The sequence below is a fragment of the Aegilops tauschii genome, chromosome 2, assembly GCF_002575655.3.
Source record: "Aegilops tauschii subsp. strangulata cultivar AL8/78 chromosome 2, Aet v6.0, whole genome shotgun sequence".
NCBI classification, from domain to species: domain Eukaryota; kingdom Viridiplantae; phylum Streptophyta; class Magnoliopsida; order Poales; family Poaceae; genus Aegilops; species Aegilops tauschii.
In genome coordinates, this window is record NC_053036.3 from 588,580,394 (window position 1) to 588,596,375 (window position 15,982).

The 15,982-nt window shown below is 46.2% G+C and overlaps 3 protein-coding genes across 3 annotated transcripts; 1 reads left to right on the forward strand and 2 right to left on the reverse strand.

The window, feature by feature from the left end:
* Positions 1-6,103: 6,103 nt before the first annotated feature.
* LOC109758677 (uncharacterized) lies at positions 6,104-6,788 on the forward strand. Its single transcript, XM_020317546.4, has one exon. The coding sequence runs from the start codon at positions 6,138-6,140 to the stop codon at positions 6,624-6,626; it is 489 nt and encodes a 162-aa protein (XP_020173135.1). The 5' UTR covers positions 6,104-6,137; the 3' UTR covers positions 6,627-6,788.
* A 608-nt stretch (positions 6,789-7,396) lies between these two features.
* Positions 7,397-11,032, reverse strand: LOC109758682 (probable plastid-lipid-associated protein 9, chloroplastic). Its single transcript, XM_020317549.4, has 7 exons — positions 10,728-11,032; positions 10,286-10,407; positions 9,871-9,954; positions 9,573-9,669; positions 9,040-9,256; positions 8,522-8,574; positions 7,397-7,760 (listed from the first exon to the last, which is right to left on the reverse strand). The coding sequence occupies exons 1-7, from the start codon at positions 10,923-10,925 to the stop codon at positions 7,650-7,652; spliced, it is 882 nt and encodes a 293-aa protein (XP_020173138.1). The 5' UTR covers positions 10,926-11,032; the 3' UTR covers positions 7,397-7,649.
* Positions 11,033-11,476: 444 nt separating this feature from the next.
* Positions 11,477-14,249, reverse strand: LOC109758679 (zinc finger CCCH domain-containing protein 31). Its single transcript, XM_020317547.4, has 3 exons — positions 14,037-14,249; positions 13,140-13,200; positions 11,477-12,427 (listed from the first exon to the last, which is right to left on the reverse strand). Exons 1-3 carry the CDS (start codon positions 14,110-14,112, stop codon positions 11,650-11,652), a joined length of 915 nt encoding a protein of 304 aa, XP_020173136.1. The 5' UTR covers positions 14,113-14,249; the 3' UTR covers positions 11,477-11,649.
* Positions 14,250-15,982: the final 1,733 nt, after the last annotated feature.

Genomic DNA, 15,982 nt, shown 5'->3' on the forward strand with positions numbered 1-15,982 from the left:
GAGAGGCCTTATGGTGTAGTTTGCGCCCATCATGACACAAAATATCATGTGATACCATGATACCATTCCACAAAAATCAAGTTTACATGTTTTTAAAAATTGAAAACATTTGTGAGTATCCACACGACATATGTCTACTATCCCTAAAAAATTGAGATCCAAAATCAAAACACACATTGAGAAAATAAGAAAGACAAATTCTGCATGAATAGTGCCACAAAAAGACAAACACAAGAATGGAAATATTCACATGCGGTTTTGATTTTTTTGTTTCTTCATGTATATTTCGATTTTGGATCTAAAGTTTTTAGGATTGCAGACTCATGTCTTGTGAACATTCACAAGAAAAATTCGAATTTTCTTATACACAAAATTTTGAGTTTTGAAGCATGGTATCATGTAATATGTTCCCTTTTGCCCCGGTGTCCTTTTTTGGCCCCAAATGTTTGGAAATAACCACACACTTCTTTCGTGTACCAAGAGAATAATTTAAATACGCACTAAAATACGTTCCAATATAAATTTAAGAGGCAACATAAAACTTAGTAAAGCGTTTATATAATATATTATATTTTGCCTTGAACTTTAGAACAGCATGGGAAAAAAATAGAACAACACGAAAAATTTATAAATTAATAAAAATGTGTCATAACAGAAAAAATAAAATAAGAACACCTCATACAACATGAACACATGCACCGACCACATCACACTCCCACACCTCTATACAGACCGAATTTGTGGAGCTTCAAAATCGGATAAATAGAGTTTTGCACGGAATATGGGCCTGAACAATGCAGTGGCCAGTATGAATCGGTAGGTGCAAACGGTGAACCGACACGGTTTCATGGGGAGCAGGTGGTGAGTGAACTCGGCTGGTGTCTGGTGATGCGCATGGCGGCATGGGATACCCGAGCTTCGGGCCGCTGCGGAACCACAACCACCACCTCGTACCGAAGCGCGGATAGATTCCTCCCCGTCCCGTGCCGTGCCGGCGAGCGAGCGCGTGGGCGCATGTCACCGCGCCACCAAGCAAGGCGCATCGCCCTCGCTCGGCCAGGCAGAGAGGCAGGCGCGTGTGGGCGCCGCTGACTCCGCCCGCGCGGTCACACCGAAGGTAACCCAGGCCGGGTCGTAACGGCCGGGCGCCACTGCCAGCCAGACCAGCCGAGGCGATCGATTTCGGGTGCCGATCTCGGGCGCACGCACGCCACATTCCCCGTCAACCGCAACCTAGCCACGGGCTACTACGCCTGCAGCGCCGCGTTGTCATGTCAGTCGGAGCACTCGGCACTTGAGTCATGAACTGCTCGTGACTAGTACAACTTACAACTCAGCTCGCGCACTGCACATACAGAAATTTTACAACAGGATAAGATACCAAATCATCAGAGGGTGTTGTGCCTGTGCTAGCTTGCCGACCGAATACCAGTACGCCGCCGTCTTATCCAGCACGCACGGTCACATCTCACCTCTCACGCTCTCTCGCCGGAGACGACGACGCGTACTAAATACAACACACACCGTAATCGTCTCCACAACCGCGAGGACTAAATTAGTTAATGCACCACTTGCATATACACATGGCTGACCCCGTAACGCCGACTGACAGGTACGCGAAACCACTGACAGGGACCGTGGATTAGCAAATGGACTCGACAAGGAAAACCAGGCCGTTACAGCGTCGCATCACGCCCAAGCAGAGCACGCCGGCGTCAGGTCAGCGCGTGAACTGCGTGTGTGTGATCGATCGTCTCTCCAGGAGTCAAGTGAGTGTGAAAGGGTACGGAACTGCAATGCGATCATAATAAGGGCTTTGCTGATCAATCACCTCGCTGATGTAAGATTAACACTAGTAATTCACGCAGGGCGGTGATGGTGCGCTTTTGTATTGGCAAAACGGCAGCACGGGTGGGGTCGGCCGTTTTCTTCTGACCGAGGTTGTTCTGCCCACTCTGGTCCGTGCACCAGCACAAGTGAAGTAAGTAATGAAGGATTACAGGGTGCAGCCATCGCATATTTTCGGTAACAAACTGCGTCATTTTTGCCCTCATAGCAATTTGGTTTACTTAACACACGTCGCTCCTTCCTAGAATTTGACAAGATGTAATAAGATTGGAGGTACACAAAATTGCTGCACAGATTGAGTCGTCCAAAAGGTTGTAAATGCAATGGATTTGTCCATGAACTTGAGTAACTGGTTTATTTTGGTACAAACCGAGCTAGGTCGAGTAAATTACGCTTGTGTGGGTGCCACACTAGCACGCGCGAAACATGTCCGGTTTTCCCACGCTTCATCTGAACATAAAAGTTTACAAATAGCCCCCTATGGTTTGTTTTAATCACATTAAAAGCCTTTCTCCTCTATTCCTTCCTCCTCCTAACCCTAGCACGGTGTTCGGGGCCAACGGCAGCAGTGATGGCCGCTGGAGCTTTTTGTGTTAGATTAATCCGAGGTGCACACTAGTCTACCGGCCAAGCAATCACATGAGGCACAACACCAAAAGATTTATTAATGATGTTCACCCAAACTCGGCTACATCCCGGTTCCCGAGCATGATTGTAGGCGCTTCTTCCCATTTATTCCACTACAATATCACACACCGACCACCCAAGTGTTAGTACACGCCACCAGCGTCCCCTGCATGTCTCTTTTATTTTATTGGCATAGGTTACATCGTGTATCTACCCTTCACATTATATAGAATACCTACTAGGATACACGTGTCCTACTCGAACGCGAGTCCGTACCTTATAATACCACTTTTTGTGTGTGAATATGTTTGCTTGCAAAAACGTCTTATATAATGGAACGAAGGGAATACCAAATAAAGAGAAGATTGAGCGCTAAGAGCAACTCCAACGGGCCGACCCAAACGGACGGCGCATTTGTCCGCTTTTTATCCGTTTGGGTTGGCCGCCCGCCCGGCGTCCGCCCAGTTTTGCATTTGGGTCGGCAGTGCGCCCAACGCGCCGACTCATTTCATGTCCGCACTCAACTTAAAAAAAAGCCCGCGGCCGATCATGCCAGCGGCCATGTCTCATGCCGGCACCATGCCAGCGCCGGCATACAATGCCGGCTTCAGAAAATATCACCACAGTTCATGCTGGCGCACTTGCCAGCCGGCCCGCACACATGCCAGCACACAAAAAAAGCGGACAAATGCGTTGGTGACCTCCTGCTGCGCGGCGGCGGCCATGGCGGCCTGCGCAGCGGCTTCATCCCTCACGTCTGCGGCGTGCCTCCGGTCCTTCCTCTTGGCCGACTCCCTTGCCCGCTGTGCGGGCATCAGCGGCTTCTTTGGCTTGGCCGCGGCGGCGGTCTTGCGCGGGGCACGAGGCTTGCCTTTTCCGAAGGGGGCGGCGGCGGCGGCGGACGAGACGAGGGAGGCGAGGCCGGCGGCGTAGTCGAGGTCGATGGCGTCCTCCATGGCAGGGCGTGGGGCGGGAGCGCGCGGGCAGGAGGGTTTTTGGGTGAAATGGGGGGAAATGGCGGTGGCTGACACCGACCGACGGGCCCGGGGAGAGGAGTAGGCGCGCGCGTCTGTCTCGTGTCCGCGCCGACGCAAATCCGGCTCAAAATTGGGCCGGGAATGGGTCGCCAAGTGGACGCGCGTCCGTTTGAGTCGGCGCGTTGGGCCGCTTTTTCTGTCCGCGCCGACCCAAACGGACGCCAGCGGATGAAATGTGCCGCCCCATTGGTGTTGCTCTAAGATAACGTAATAGTATTTCCTTGCAACTTTATCACTGAACACAACAAATAAAATAAAATAAACCTTATCACTGAACATGCCAAATTGATTTCCTATGTCACGTGTTAAAAAAAAGGATTTCCGACGGCATGCACGAGCGTCCATTTTTGTTCCGTGCAGCGAATAATCGGCTTCCTATTTTTGTTCCGTGCAGCGAATAATCGGCTTCCTATAACGGTCGAAAACAGGAGAGCGTACTGTGTTCAAAAAAGAATATGCAACATTGATTTTCTATGTCACTTGTTTAAAAAAAAGGATTTCCAACGGCATGCACGGGCGTCCATTTTTGTTCCGCGTAGCAAATAATCGGCTTCCTATTTTTGTTCCACGGAGCAAATAATCTGCTTCTATATATCCTCAAAAAAAAGAGGAGAGGGTACTGTGTTCAAAAAAGAACATGAAACATTGATTTCCTATGTCAAGTGTTAAAAAAAAAAGGATTTCCGATGGCATGCACGAGCGTCCGTTTTCGTTCCGGCTAGCAAATAATCGGCTTCCGATTTTGGTTCCACGTAGCAAATAATCTGCTTTCTATCACCCGTAAAAAAAATCTGCTTTCTATAACGGTCCAAAATAGGAGAGCGGAAATGCTAAGGGCATGTACAATGGTTGATAAGATAGTCTTATTTTAAGTCTTGCATGTAATTTAGAGTTGACAAAAAACATATCTACAATGGATCATATCTTAGTCTTATCTTCAATAACTAGTTATTCCTGAAAACGTGGTGAGACATATTGTGCTAAGAGATCATCTCTTGTCTTCCCTTAAATAAGAGAAAACGGGCCTTTTTTATGAATTCTCTCTCCTCCATCTCATCATTTATCCTACATGACATTGTTAAGATAGAATCATTGTACATGCCCTAAGGATGCAACTAACTAAATTCATATTGTGGGGTTTTCCAGAACAGTGTAGTAACTGACCTGGATATGGATAATCCTCCGATCCATTCGAAAGGCGCAGGTACTGAAAACGAATATGCTGCGTCGGTTACTCTGCAACTCTGACATTCCTTTTTTCTATATGAGGATAAGGAAGAAATCAGGAGTAGCACTTCGGAGTTCAGTAATACGTACTCCGTATTATTTTTTCCAAAAAACAAAACTTAGATCTATTATAAAAATTCACACAAAGCATTCAAACATAATAAAAAGATACATCGAGGTCCCTGGACTACCAAATGACAACTGCCACTGACGTGCCGTTATCGTCGTTCTCATATCGCCGCCCTACAAAGACTAAAAGGTTAACCTATTTGGTAGCTGGAGTTATAATTTTTTTTGCGAAAATGGTCCAATCTATTATCAAAGTTCGGCGGAAATACAAAGCATCTTGAACATGGTAAAATTACATTGAAATTTCAGGACCCAAACAACCACTATTGCCGCTGTCGCAGCTCCCCTACCGGAGCCGGTTTGACCTTGTCAATGACAGCCGGAAAGTCTTCATGCACATGCCCCTATGGGCCAACGCCCTGGAGCCGCTGTTGAACCCTTGCAAAGATCTGAAGCACTTGACACCAAATCTCGCCACAAGACGAGAAAACCTAACCTCACCGCCCCGAAGAGACGACAGGAATCTATGCCAGAGCTCCGTCGACTACGTCTAGACGGGCGAACTCAAGGAGGATCGAAGCACGGAAGACAAACTCGAAGAAGTAGCGCCGCCATCTGCCCGAGCACCGCACGTGCGAGAACTAAAAAAAACCTAACCTAAACTACTAACCGAAGCAAAGACACCGGGATTCCGCTCCCCGCCACCGGCCACCAGAGTGGCAGGCAGAGGGGAGGCGAATTTATGGGCTCGTCAGCGAAGTTTGGAGGATAGAGTTTGCCCTAGCCGCTTAGGGTTAGGGAAGAAAAACAGGGAGCCAGAGTTTTAATAGCAAAATAAAAATCGTGGACCTATTTACGTATATTGTAGCGTGGTTTTATAATAAACATCGTGGAGTGTATATTACATAGTCTAATCATAAATGGACTAGCAAAGTATTTTTCTTAATGTAGAAGTATAGTCTTAAAATCGTCTACATGTTATCCCACACGCGCTAGATTTTTTGCAAGCGGATCGCTTACGTATCAATGCTTGAGATTTATTAGGACACGGACGAGAGGAATTAAATCCATTTGAGCGCGTATGTAGAAAAAGGAAGGCATTAAATTCTTTAGGCCTATATTTTTGTAGTGCTAAAAATACACAGGACGTATTAAATCAGTGCCAAATATTACACACGTCTCAACGTCAGCCGTTGGATGGAGGAAACCCACAGCATCCAACGGCGCAGGGCCCAGGGTGGGTCTATATAAACCCCCTGTGGCCACAGCCCTCTTCCCTAAAGCCACCACCGTCTTCCTCCCGTCCGTTTCTCGCATCGGGAGGCGAGAATGGCACCGCACTCCCCCGCCGTGAAGCTCCAGTCCCGCGCCGCGCCGGCGCCGTCGTCGGCGATGGGCGCGCACCGGTGGTCCCGCCCCATCGCGAAGGGCCCGCCGCGCAAGATCAGGATCGTGCACGTCCTGGCGCCGGAGGTGATCAAGACGGACGCGCGGCACTTCCGCGACCTCGTGCAGCGCCTCACCGGGAAGCCGAAAGGCGGCGCAGGGTCCTCCTCGTCGTCCTCGTCGTGGTCGGCCGAGTCTTCGTCCCAGCAGGCGGCGGCAGGCGGCTCGTCGTCCGACGCCCGCGCCGTCGCCGTCGCGGTCGCCCCGGAGGCGGCGGCGGCGACCGTCAAGGCGGAGGTGAAGGAGGAGGAGGGGGACGCCGCGTCGCCGGAGGAAGGGTTCGGGCGCGCGTTCGGGGAGGCAGGGGGCACGACGACGAACGACGCCTTCTTCCAGGACCTCGACGAGTTCCTCCTCGGCGGATGGCTTTAGTCTCTGATCGGTCAGCGGCCCGCCCCCATTAGAGCTAAGTCCGAGAATTTTTTGCCCCCTGCTGTTGTTGCGTAGGACGACGGTGACGGTTCGGTTCGGTTGACAGAGAGATCCCCCATTTCGGCCTGGAATTTTAAGTTATAGAATTGGGTTTCCTGCGTCTGTTACTTCTCCAAGTTTGTTGATATTTCAGTTGTGTTATTCAAATTTGAACCCGCACATGGAATGGAAATGCAAGATTAGTTTGGTTGTTTTGATGGCATTGGGTGTTTGATTCCAACCTTGTTTTCTTTTCGTCTTCTGGGATAGAGATAGAGATAGGCAGGCGCATGCTCTGAACTGAACTGACGATGAAGGAAGACATGGCAGAATTGTTTGCAGCGTCAGCCTGTCAGGACAGGAGTGGTTAGGTGCAGGACTAACAAACCTTGCGCTGCACCTGCACGCACGTACAGGATGATCGCAACACGATATTTTAAAAATAAAAGACTGTTTCTCACGAGGAACTAAACATTCAGGTAGAATGCCCTCCTCTAGCCTGTGAGGAATGACATATTATACTATGATTATTACTCCTGATGCGAACAAGGGGAAGATTTTACAATGGCCGTAATCACCGGTCCGAAAATGCAGTCGCTGGCATGTGGCTCCATGATCCACATTTCATCTTCTTGCTGGATGTTTGTATTTGAGATAGTATACCAAGCTAACTTTGGTGTCATTTGCGCCGATGCAAAGCTGGGTGCTGGAATTATATGGAACAAAACAAATTACAGTAAAGAGTTATTTACTGCCCATTTTGCATATCTAATTTTTCATCGCATCTGAGTGCTCAAGTATTGCTCAACTCCAGGATAGCAGTAACTACTCTAGCCAGCAGCAAAAAGGAGCTTGAGTTTACACACTCAAGTGACTGCTAACATATGCACTACTTTTTCATGTATGTGAAAACCTGGAAAGTGGTAAGACAGAAAAGACATCTCTGAAAAAGTTAACCATAGTGCTCCGGTAAGTGCCCAAACACTAGCTTTGATATTCGGGGATCACTACATCTGGCGTGTTCTCCATTGGATTTGGTTGCGGCCCTTCTAGTTTTGTCAGGACATCAGGTGCTCCAGCAGCATCTCGGATAATCTAAATGAGAAGACAGAACAACCATGAGAAGTTGCGACTTTTCGATCCTTCCAAAATACTGTATTAGTAGGACGGATAATATGAGATTTCAAACCATTCATTCTGTACTTTGTGGAACATGATTAGATTGACTTGTCTAGAAGAGAGGATCGAACTGACGCTACTGTATTGGTAGGCTGATTAGATTATCAGCATCTTAAACTTGCAAATGACGTTGATAAATGCCATAAATCTGGCTTCTTATCGATGATTTTTAACAACAACAAAAGCTGACAAATATGTGCATTTTTTCTTCTGGTCTTGCGTACGGGATGCTCAACATTCTCAAGAAGATACCATGGACTGGTACTTCAGAGGATTAAGAGCCTTCATTTCCACTGTATAGATAAAATGATGATGCTAAACCTGTGCAGCATTCAAACTCAGTATGTCATCAGCTTTTATTTTCTCTGATATTAATGTGTTTATGGGCCAAGTACAGAATCAGGTATGTTTTCTCTAAAAGAACTAGGTATAGTCCAGTAATTATGTTCAACATGTGACACTTAGTAAGACATATGGTACAACTCAAGCGTGGAAGCTATAAAAGTACTGATTCCATCTTTTGTGTTAGTTCATACAGTAGATAAAACCAAGGGGTTACTTCCAAGATGGATGGTGGATGCCATATGGTCACAGTGTAATGTACACAGGTACAAATGCATGTTATCACGATATGATTTTGGTGTTCACTTTAGTGTGTGATAAACTGATAAACATACCAGTATTTCTTCATCAAGGTAGGAAATCATGAATAAGCGCTGGTACATCCCATCTGTAATAAAAAAAGGGGCCATGCAACGGAATTAATCAATCCATGTAACATACATGACAATTATTAAAGATTCATGGCATCACAGAATGAAAAATAGCATAACTATATTGAACCATCCTGTGATGGTGCACTAAATACTGCAGGCAGACAAAAGTATTGCAGATGGACAACATGGATAGAGAGAACTAGCTACCGTGATGTCATGAATACTGTGAGCATTCCTTTCTTGTCATGGTTGGAAGTCAAATTTCAGAAGAAACAAAAGGCAGCATTCCAATAATTTAATATTTTTGGCAAAAAAATCAGTGATTACAAATGCATTGAAGCAAGCAGCAGTTTTTTAACAAGAAAAGGTCAGTAATAAATCCTGCGGTTGCGTTGTATGAATTGGCAGTATGTCCTAATAAAAATGGAAAAGTGATGCAATAACAAGAAAAGGTCAGTAATCAAGCCTTATGTACTTACTAAGAGGTAGCTTAACCCCCTCCGAAACAGCATCTCTTATAGAGGCAGGAAGTTGCTGTAGAGCTCCTGCAGTTTGTCCAAGTAAGCCCTTCAGTTGTTCAGGTAGTGTTTCTTCACTGATTTTGGGAGTTTCCAAAAATGCCTCGACGTATTCCTCTTTCATCCTGATAGGCCCCTCCACGGACAGTTGAGTGGTCAGCACGAATCTGTTTTGTATCTGCATACACAAAAAGGCGGTAAACTGTGAGGCATGAATGGAACAACAGAACAACATGGCCATATACAAAATATACAGCTCCTGGATAAGACAGATAAATGGCTGCCAGCAATGCCTTAGTATGAACGTGGGATCTTGGCATCTTGCCACATTACAAGAGCTACTTCTCAGAATTTCATTTGAAGAAAAAAATTAGCTATGCATGCTGTAGGCAGGTATATAAATGGCACAGACATTGCAAACATGAGGTAGTTGTAAAGGCAGATCCAAAAACGCACAAGGGTTGTAGGCGACTTCCCACAAGTTTTGAAATTACCGTATTCAACAGCTTGACGTTCGAGGAAATTTTGCAGTAGCCATCCCTGATCACCACATCAAGCCCCGTAAAGTGTGCGACACTTGTAGGTGACCTCCTACGAAAAGAGTATACTCGCTATGTGATACACATTTTTGCCAGAGAAAGATCAATTTAGATTTATGTATTTGCAACACACTATGACAATATAAATTTTACAAACCAGGTAACTTATTCTTATGAGAATAAAGTAAGGAGAGCTCTAATTAAAATGGTGAGTTCATTGTAATGTAACTTGCATCCAGAAATAGTGGCGTACTCAAACAAAAGCTTGGATGCAAATGTTCCAGGACTGCTATCACCAAACCATTCAATGTTCCATCGACCTTCCAGATAGGGTGATCTGAAAAATGAAGCATACGGTTAATGAATAAGGACCAACAAAATGTCCATACACAACAACTATTTTAATCAGAGATGATGGAGTTCCTCATGTATATGCGACATGAAAATGCTGAGATGAATGGAAGTGATTAGTTCCTAAACTGAATATAATGAAAGCATATTGATCTTATTTTGATGATGGTCCGCTTGTTGAGAACTGCACGGACCCCTTCTTGATAGAAATTCCATTAATTAGTGCCACCCTTTAAACTTCTGCGCTGTTGTGGAAGCTACTCAAATAAGCCACAACACATGATACATTTCTTCAGCTATAGCACTTAGTCACTTACGTCGTGGGTCGAGGAGTGGGGTTGAGGCGTTCGAGGCCGACGATGCGCTCATTGACGTCGATCTTCTGCATCTCCGTGGTCTTGCCACTCACAAAGGATTCGAAGCCTCCAGAGTCCCTGAACTGAAATGGGCAGCAGTTTAAGTACTCAGGCCGTGAATGCAGAACCCAACTGTCAACATGCAGACACGAACACTAATAAGCTCATGATTCGGTGGGCTCTGCAAAATCGAGGCGTTTACTCGGCAATCAAATCGAAAGCGGTGCAAAAACTGAGTGTCGCTGGGCACAATTGGCTTATTGAGAAACTGATAACGAAATCAAATCGACAGCCGCGCACTGGGCAGCGGATACGATTCGTATGGACCAGCACGGCAGTACGGGGCAGGCCGTGGCCATTCATTCTGCGAGGAAGGGGAACAGGAGAGTGGGAGGCGGCTCACGGCGAGGAGGAGGGACTCCTTGGCGGAGAGGCGCTCCATCTCGCGGGCGTAGCTGGCGGCGGGGCCGCCCTGGAACTGCGCCGTGGCCCTGCAGCGGCACGCGGCGGCGCGGCGGGGCGCGAGGCGCAGCCGGCCGCAGACGGCGGGCAGCAGCGGAGGGGAGGCCGGGGCGAGCGTCGCTGCGGCGGCGGCGGCCATGCCGGAGGAGGCGACTTTGCCGTGCGTGAGCCGAGGGGAGGAGAGAAGAGCGGAGAAGAGCTCGAGATGTCGTGGTGGTGCTGGAAGCGCTGTGCTGTGTAGGCCAGTCCACGTAGAACAAAGGAGAGAGAAATGACCGTCGGAGGTGTAACTGGCCCCACATGTCATTGACACCACTGGTGTACACCACCTCAAAAGTCAAACTTTTTATGTTTGACCAAGTTTACATATAAATGTCAAGATCTACAATAGCAACCAAATAAATAAAATTTGAAAACATAATTAATGATAAATTTTGTATGGTAAAGTTTGATATTTTTCTGTTAAAAGTTAAGAGACTTGAAAAAAATACTCAAAAAGCAATCATTATATTTTTGGAATTTTGGAACGTAGGTGTATTATGTAGCATCATAGAACATAACCTGAGAATCAACAGAGGAATCAGTGACCCATCTGCTGTCAACACAACTGGATAATCACCAAGGACTGTGAAGCAGCCGCCAAATAAAAATGCAAGGAGAAAACTCAAAAGGTGACTAACTACACTGGGATGACAGCAAGAAAGTTCTGAAGCATATTTCATTCAAAAAAGCTGAATCTAAATCACAATCCATAGAACCAAAATACAACAGGCCTAATCACCTAGAGCCAACAGCAAGGGAGAACAGAATAGTCACAGTAGCAGCACAAGAAGGAGTGAGGATCCACCGCAGCAGCGGTGTCATCAGACGGCAGCACCCTTCCGCTGCTCGGTCTCGCCGTGGGCGAAGTGGCAGCGCTCGCCGAACGTGCAGGTGCCCTTGAGGAAGTTCTCGCATATCTTGGTCTTGTAGTTGCTCCTGCCTCCAGGCCCACCGCCGCCGCCGCCTCGGACTGCGGGAGCCGCTGCGCCTGCAGGGTTCTTCGACGGCGTGCTGGCGCTGATGCTGGCAATGAGATCACGCACCATGTCGTTGGCTTGCTTTATCTGGTCAAAACTGCCTTCCAGCTCAATGTTCTTCAGGTCTGGGTTTGATTCGTGGTCGCGTATCGAGAGCTTGACCCCCGTGATGCGGCAGATCTGCTTCGTGTTGACCCCACCCTTCCCGATGATGCCTCCGGCGAGAGCAGCATCAACACTGACCTTGCAGGTGGACGAGGCGCCAAAGTTTCCAGCTGGAGGGCCCATCGAAGCTGGCGGAGGTGGTTCGTGCCGACCTCCATATCGACCACCCATAGGAGGAGCATAGGAACTTTCCTGGGACATGTAGGAGGATGGTGCCCTGCCAAGCTCCCTCTCGCCATGGGCGAAATGGCACTTGTCACCAAACTTGCAGCCTTCTGCAGTGTTGTACTTGGTGCACATGCGTGTTTTGACACCAGAAGCAGCATGATCCGCAGGAGCTCTTGACGGTGCAGACACAGCAGCATGGCCTAGGCTGTGTGATTTTGATACTGCCTGGTATCCACCAGGGACAAAGTGCGCAAAGTGACATCCCTCACCAAAGGGGCACCCAACAGTGCTGCATCATTCAAAACAATACAGATTATGTACTGATCTTGCAATAACAAATACAGTAAGTAATGATAGCTGAATGAGCAATGAGAACTGAGCGAACTTAGTTACAAAGGACGGTTGTAGTGCTGTATACCAAGACAGAAGATTTCTCATAACAAGATAACAGTGTTCAAATGCAGAAGATCACGTGTATGACATGTTATCAGTGCAAATGGCCCAAATTGACATAATAACAGAAACATAATTGTAAAGTTGCATGAAATCCTGTCTAACAATTTTCAGTATATAGGAATCCAGGCAGGTGCGAGATTGAACCAAGATCCACAGAGACCACAATACTGCATATGACATGTATATGTGTGTGCTTAAAAGGATGCTTTCATTACTCAACATTACTAAACCATGTTAGTGCAGACTCAATTACCAAGTAATAGAGAAGAAGGCCCTATCTAGAGAACAAAAAAAACATGAACCAAATGTGAATTGAGGTACTATTATTATCTTATTTATTTAAACGCTATGAAAGAAAAATATTAAACGTATCTACTTTGATCATTTGGCAACACTGCGGTGCATGAATTACAATTTGCAACAGTTCGTAAAGCTTCTGCACCAAAATAAAAGTAGAAGGGAAGAATTTAATTCGTAACTGCAATACACAGTAAAAATTAGAAGGTACCGTTCTGATGTTATTTTGGATAGGTTAAGATTTGAACCTGAAAAACTTGGTGCAAGGCTTCGATTTGCTTGATAGACCAGTTTGTTGTGACTCCGATTCTGTTGCATGAAATTAATTACATTTTTCCACTTGTTAGAATTTGCATTGTTGATCTTCTATTCAAGTAAACATATACAATTTGCGTCCAATAAATGTGATGAATGAACATAATTTTAGATAAGATAAAGATGATATTCAATGGTGCTTATCCTGCAGAAAACGGTTATGGTTACACCGACGCTGCATATTGTTGAAACATGATAACTAGAAATAGATCATAATATTCATCAATGATGTTTAACTTGTGCTGCCATGTTTCTCTTCTTGCAATGGAGTCCTCCAATTCCATTTTGATCAAAAGCAGGTGGTTTGCTTTTCCAAATTTGTTTCCCATCACCATCACCTTTCCCACGTGTTCTTTCCTTCTTGTCAAAGAAACCTCGTCTTGATAAACTTTTTAGTACGTCCTGCTCTTAGATGAGTTGGTTCAGACTTGGGTTGTCAAGCTATTTTTTTCTGTACTGGATAGGTATTTCATTACGGTAGCAGACACGATGCAGGTGGGTCTTAATTCCACTCGACCGCAAGGAGCTGTACCGGCGCGAAGAGGGCATCCCATGGATTTGGCATAATTATCAACCTACCGCAGGGATTTGCCGGCACTACAGCATGGATACTTCCGCACATGAATACTGTCAAGCAAGATGCAGGCAAATCTTATCTTATACAGAGGATAACGGCACGACACGCTCGCGGACCAGAACCTAGAGGTACTCTAGAGAGAGCCGAGGCTGCAGATCCAGCGGCAGGAGCCACACGACAGGACGAGACCCAGCGACGAGACCTATAGAAAGCATATGAGGGGGCGGGGAGAGACGGGAAAGCGGGGCCTTACCTCTCGAGCGCTTCCCGCCTGCGGCGCCTCCGTTGGCGGACTCCGGCCGGGATCTCTTGCGGGCGGCGGCATCCATGGCGAGCCCTCCGCGTCGAGGCGGAAACCCTAGCTTGCGGTTTGGCGGAGGCGGAGTGGGGCGCAGCGGAGGGAGGAAGAGGCCAAGTGCGAAATCGCTTCGGTCGAGTTAACGGCCAGAGTCGTGGGTGTGCAGGTGGCTCTTTCGGTGACTGGGCTTTATAAGCCCAGGTTTTGGGGCTCGGCCCTCGAACCGGATTGGGGGGCTCCCGAACTCCGACGGGGGAATTCGTATTTCGGCCCAGTTACGTAGACGCTTCTGTCACCCAAATCGGCTACACTTTCTCAACAAAAAAAAGCCAAATCGGCTACACTTTCTCAACAAAAAAAAGCCAAATCGACTACACTTTCTCAACCCCTCAAAAAAAAAAAGACTATGCTTTCTCAACAAAAAAAAATCGACTACACGGCATCAATCTCTCCCCCCCCCTCTAAAAAAAACTACACGGCATCAATCTGAGCTCGATTTTCTCAACCAAAAAAAAAAAAGAACAATCTCAGCTCGAGGAGGCAAAGATATTTTTTGTTAGAGAGCGGGCTTTATTCAAATCTCAAAGTTCGTAGGCATACATTCTAAACAAAAAGTTCATATCATACAAATGATATCAGGTAAATTAGAAAGCCAAACATGGCGCCCAATGAAAAGAGAAGAAGAGGCTTTAGCTAGAGCATGTGCCTAAGTCATTGTTATCCCGCATTTTATGGCCAAAAGAAACCTTCTTGAAAGAAGTTCGACTTTGATCTACCCCGTGAAGAATGGTTGCATAGCAAAGCCTCTGGATAGTCCCCCATCGGCATAGATCTTCGCAACATCTCTATATGGCAGAAGTCAACTGCCTTTTGGAAGTGAGCTCTCAGCTATACGCAAGCCTATTTTAAGATTTCCATGCATGTGCCAATTGAAGATCGTCAACAAATCTTGACGTGCTCAAAGGACTTTGGAACTCATCATCGTGTAACAAGTACCAGCACCCGAGCAAGTTCATCCTGATTGAACATATCGAAGAGCTAGAATAGCCAAAGTATCGCATCCATAGTATGGTCTGAAATGACAAGTTCAATTAGCCCCTCGTCAGCCATTTGATAGTCGATCAAAGAATGCCTCAATGACACTTATGAAAAAACGATATCATTGAACAGTTGTTATGGCTTGCGATTGTTATTTATTGTAAATACCTTGATTTTTATGTATCAAGTTTGCATCTTAACATGTCGTCATGTGTTGAGAAGTTCCCTTTATCTAGTTTTTCCTTCAATGCATGCATGCAAAGATAAACCAAGCTGCTAATGAAATAAAAATGATGCTAAATGTGTTTCCCCTATGAAGGATCTCATATTCTCATTTGTTTCCCCACAGGAATCTAATTCATATATGATTCGCTTGATATTTTCCATGAGTCCCAATGGCAAGTCATTTAAATCTATGTGTTACGCGTGTGATTATTATTGGTAGCTTATACTGCACATCTATAGTTTTTATACTTCTACACTTCTCGAGTGCAAGTTTAAATCAAATCTAGGCTCGGTTTTTCATAAAAACAAAAATGTCTTCAAAGTCACCAAAATGCTATGGTGGAAAACGTCATCAGTCTTCCTTGTATGGTCGGCTGAGGACCACATTATGCCCTGTCGGGTTGTAGGGGTACTCGAAGTCGATTTCCTTCCACCTCTCTCCTCTTAGAGAACTAGTCTCCCATTGGGAATTTCTATTGGATGCACATTGTGTCAAATTGCTTCTGTTTCGCACATAGCTAGCAATTCCTTTTATGGGTCGGCTCATTTAGTCATTAGGGATCCCAGTCCTGGGAACCTTCTAGAAGGTTCTTAACCAGTTCAGGTTTCTCTTTTTTACCTTTTCATGTTGTTTCTTT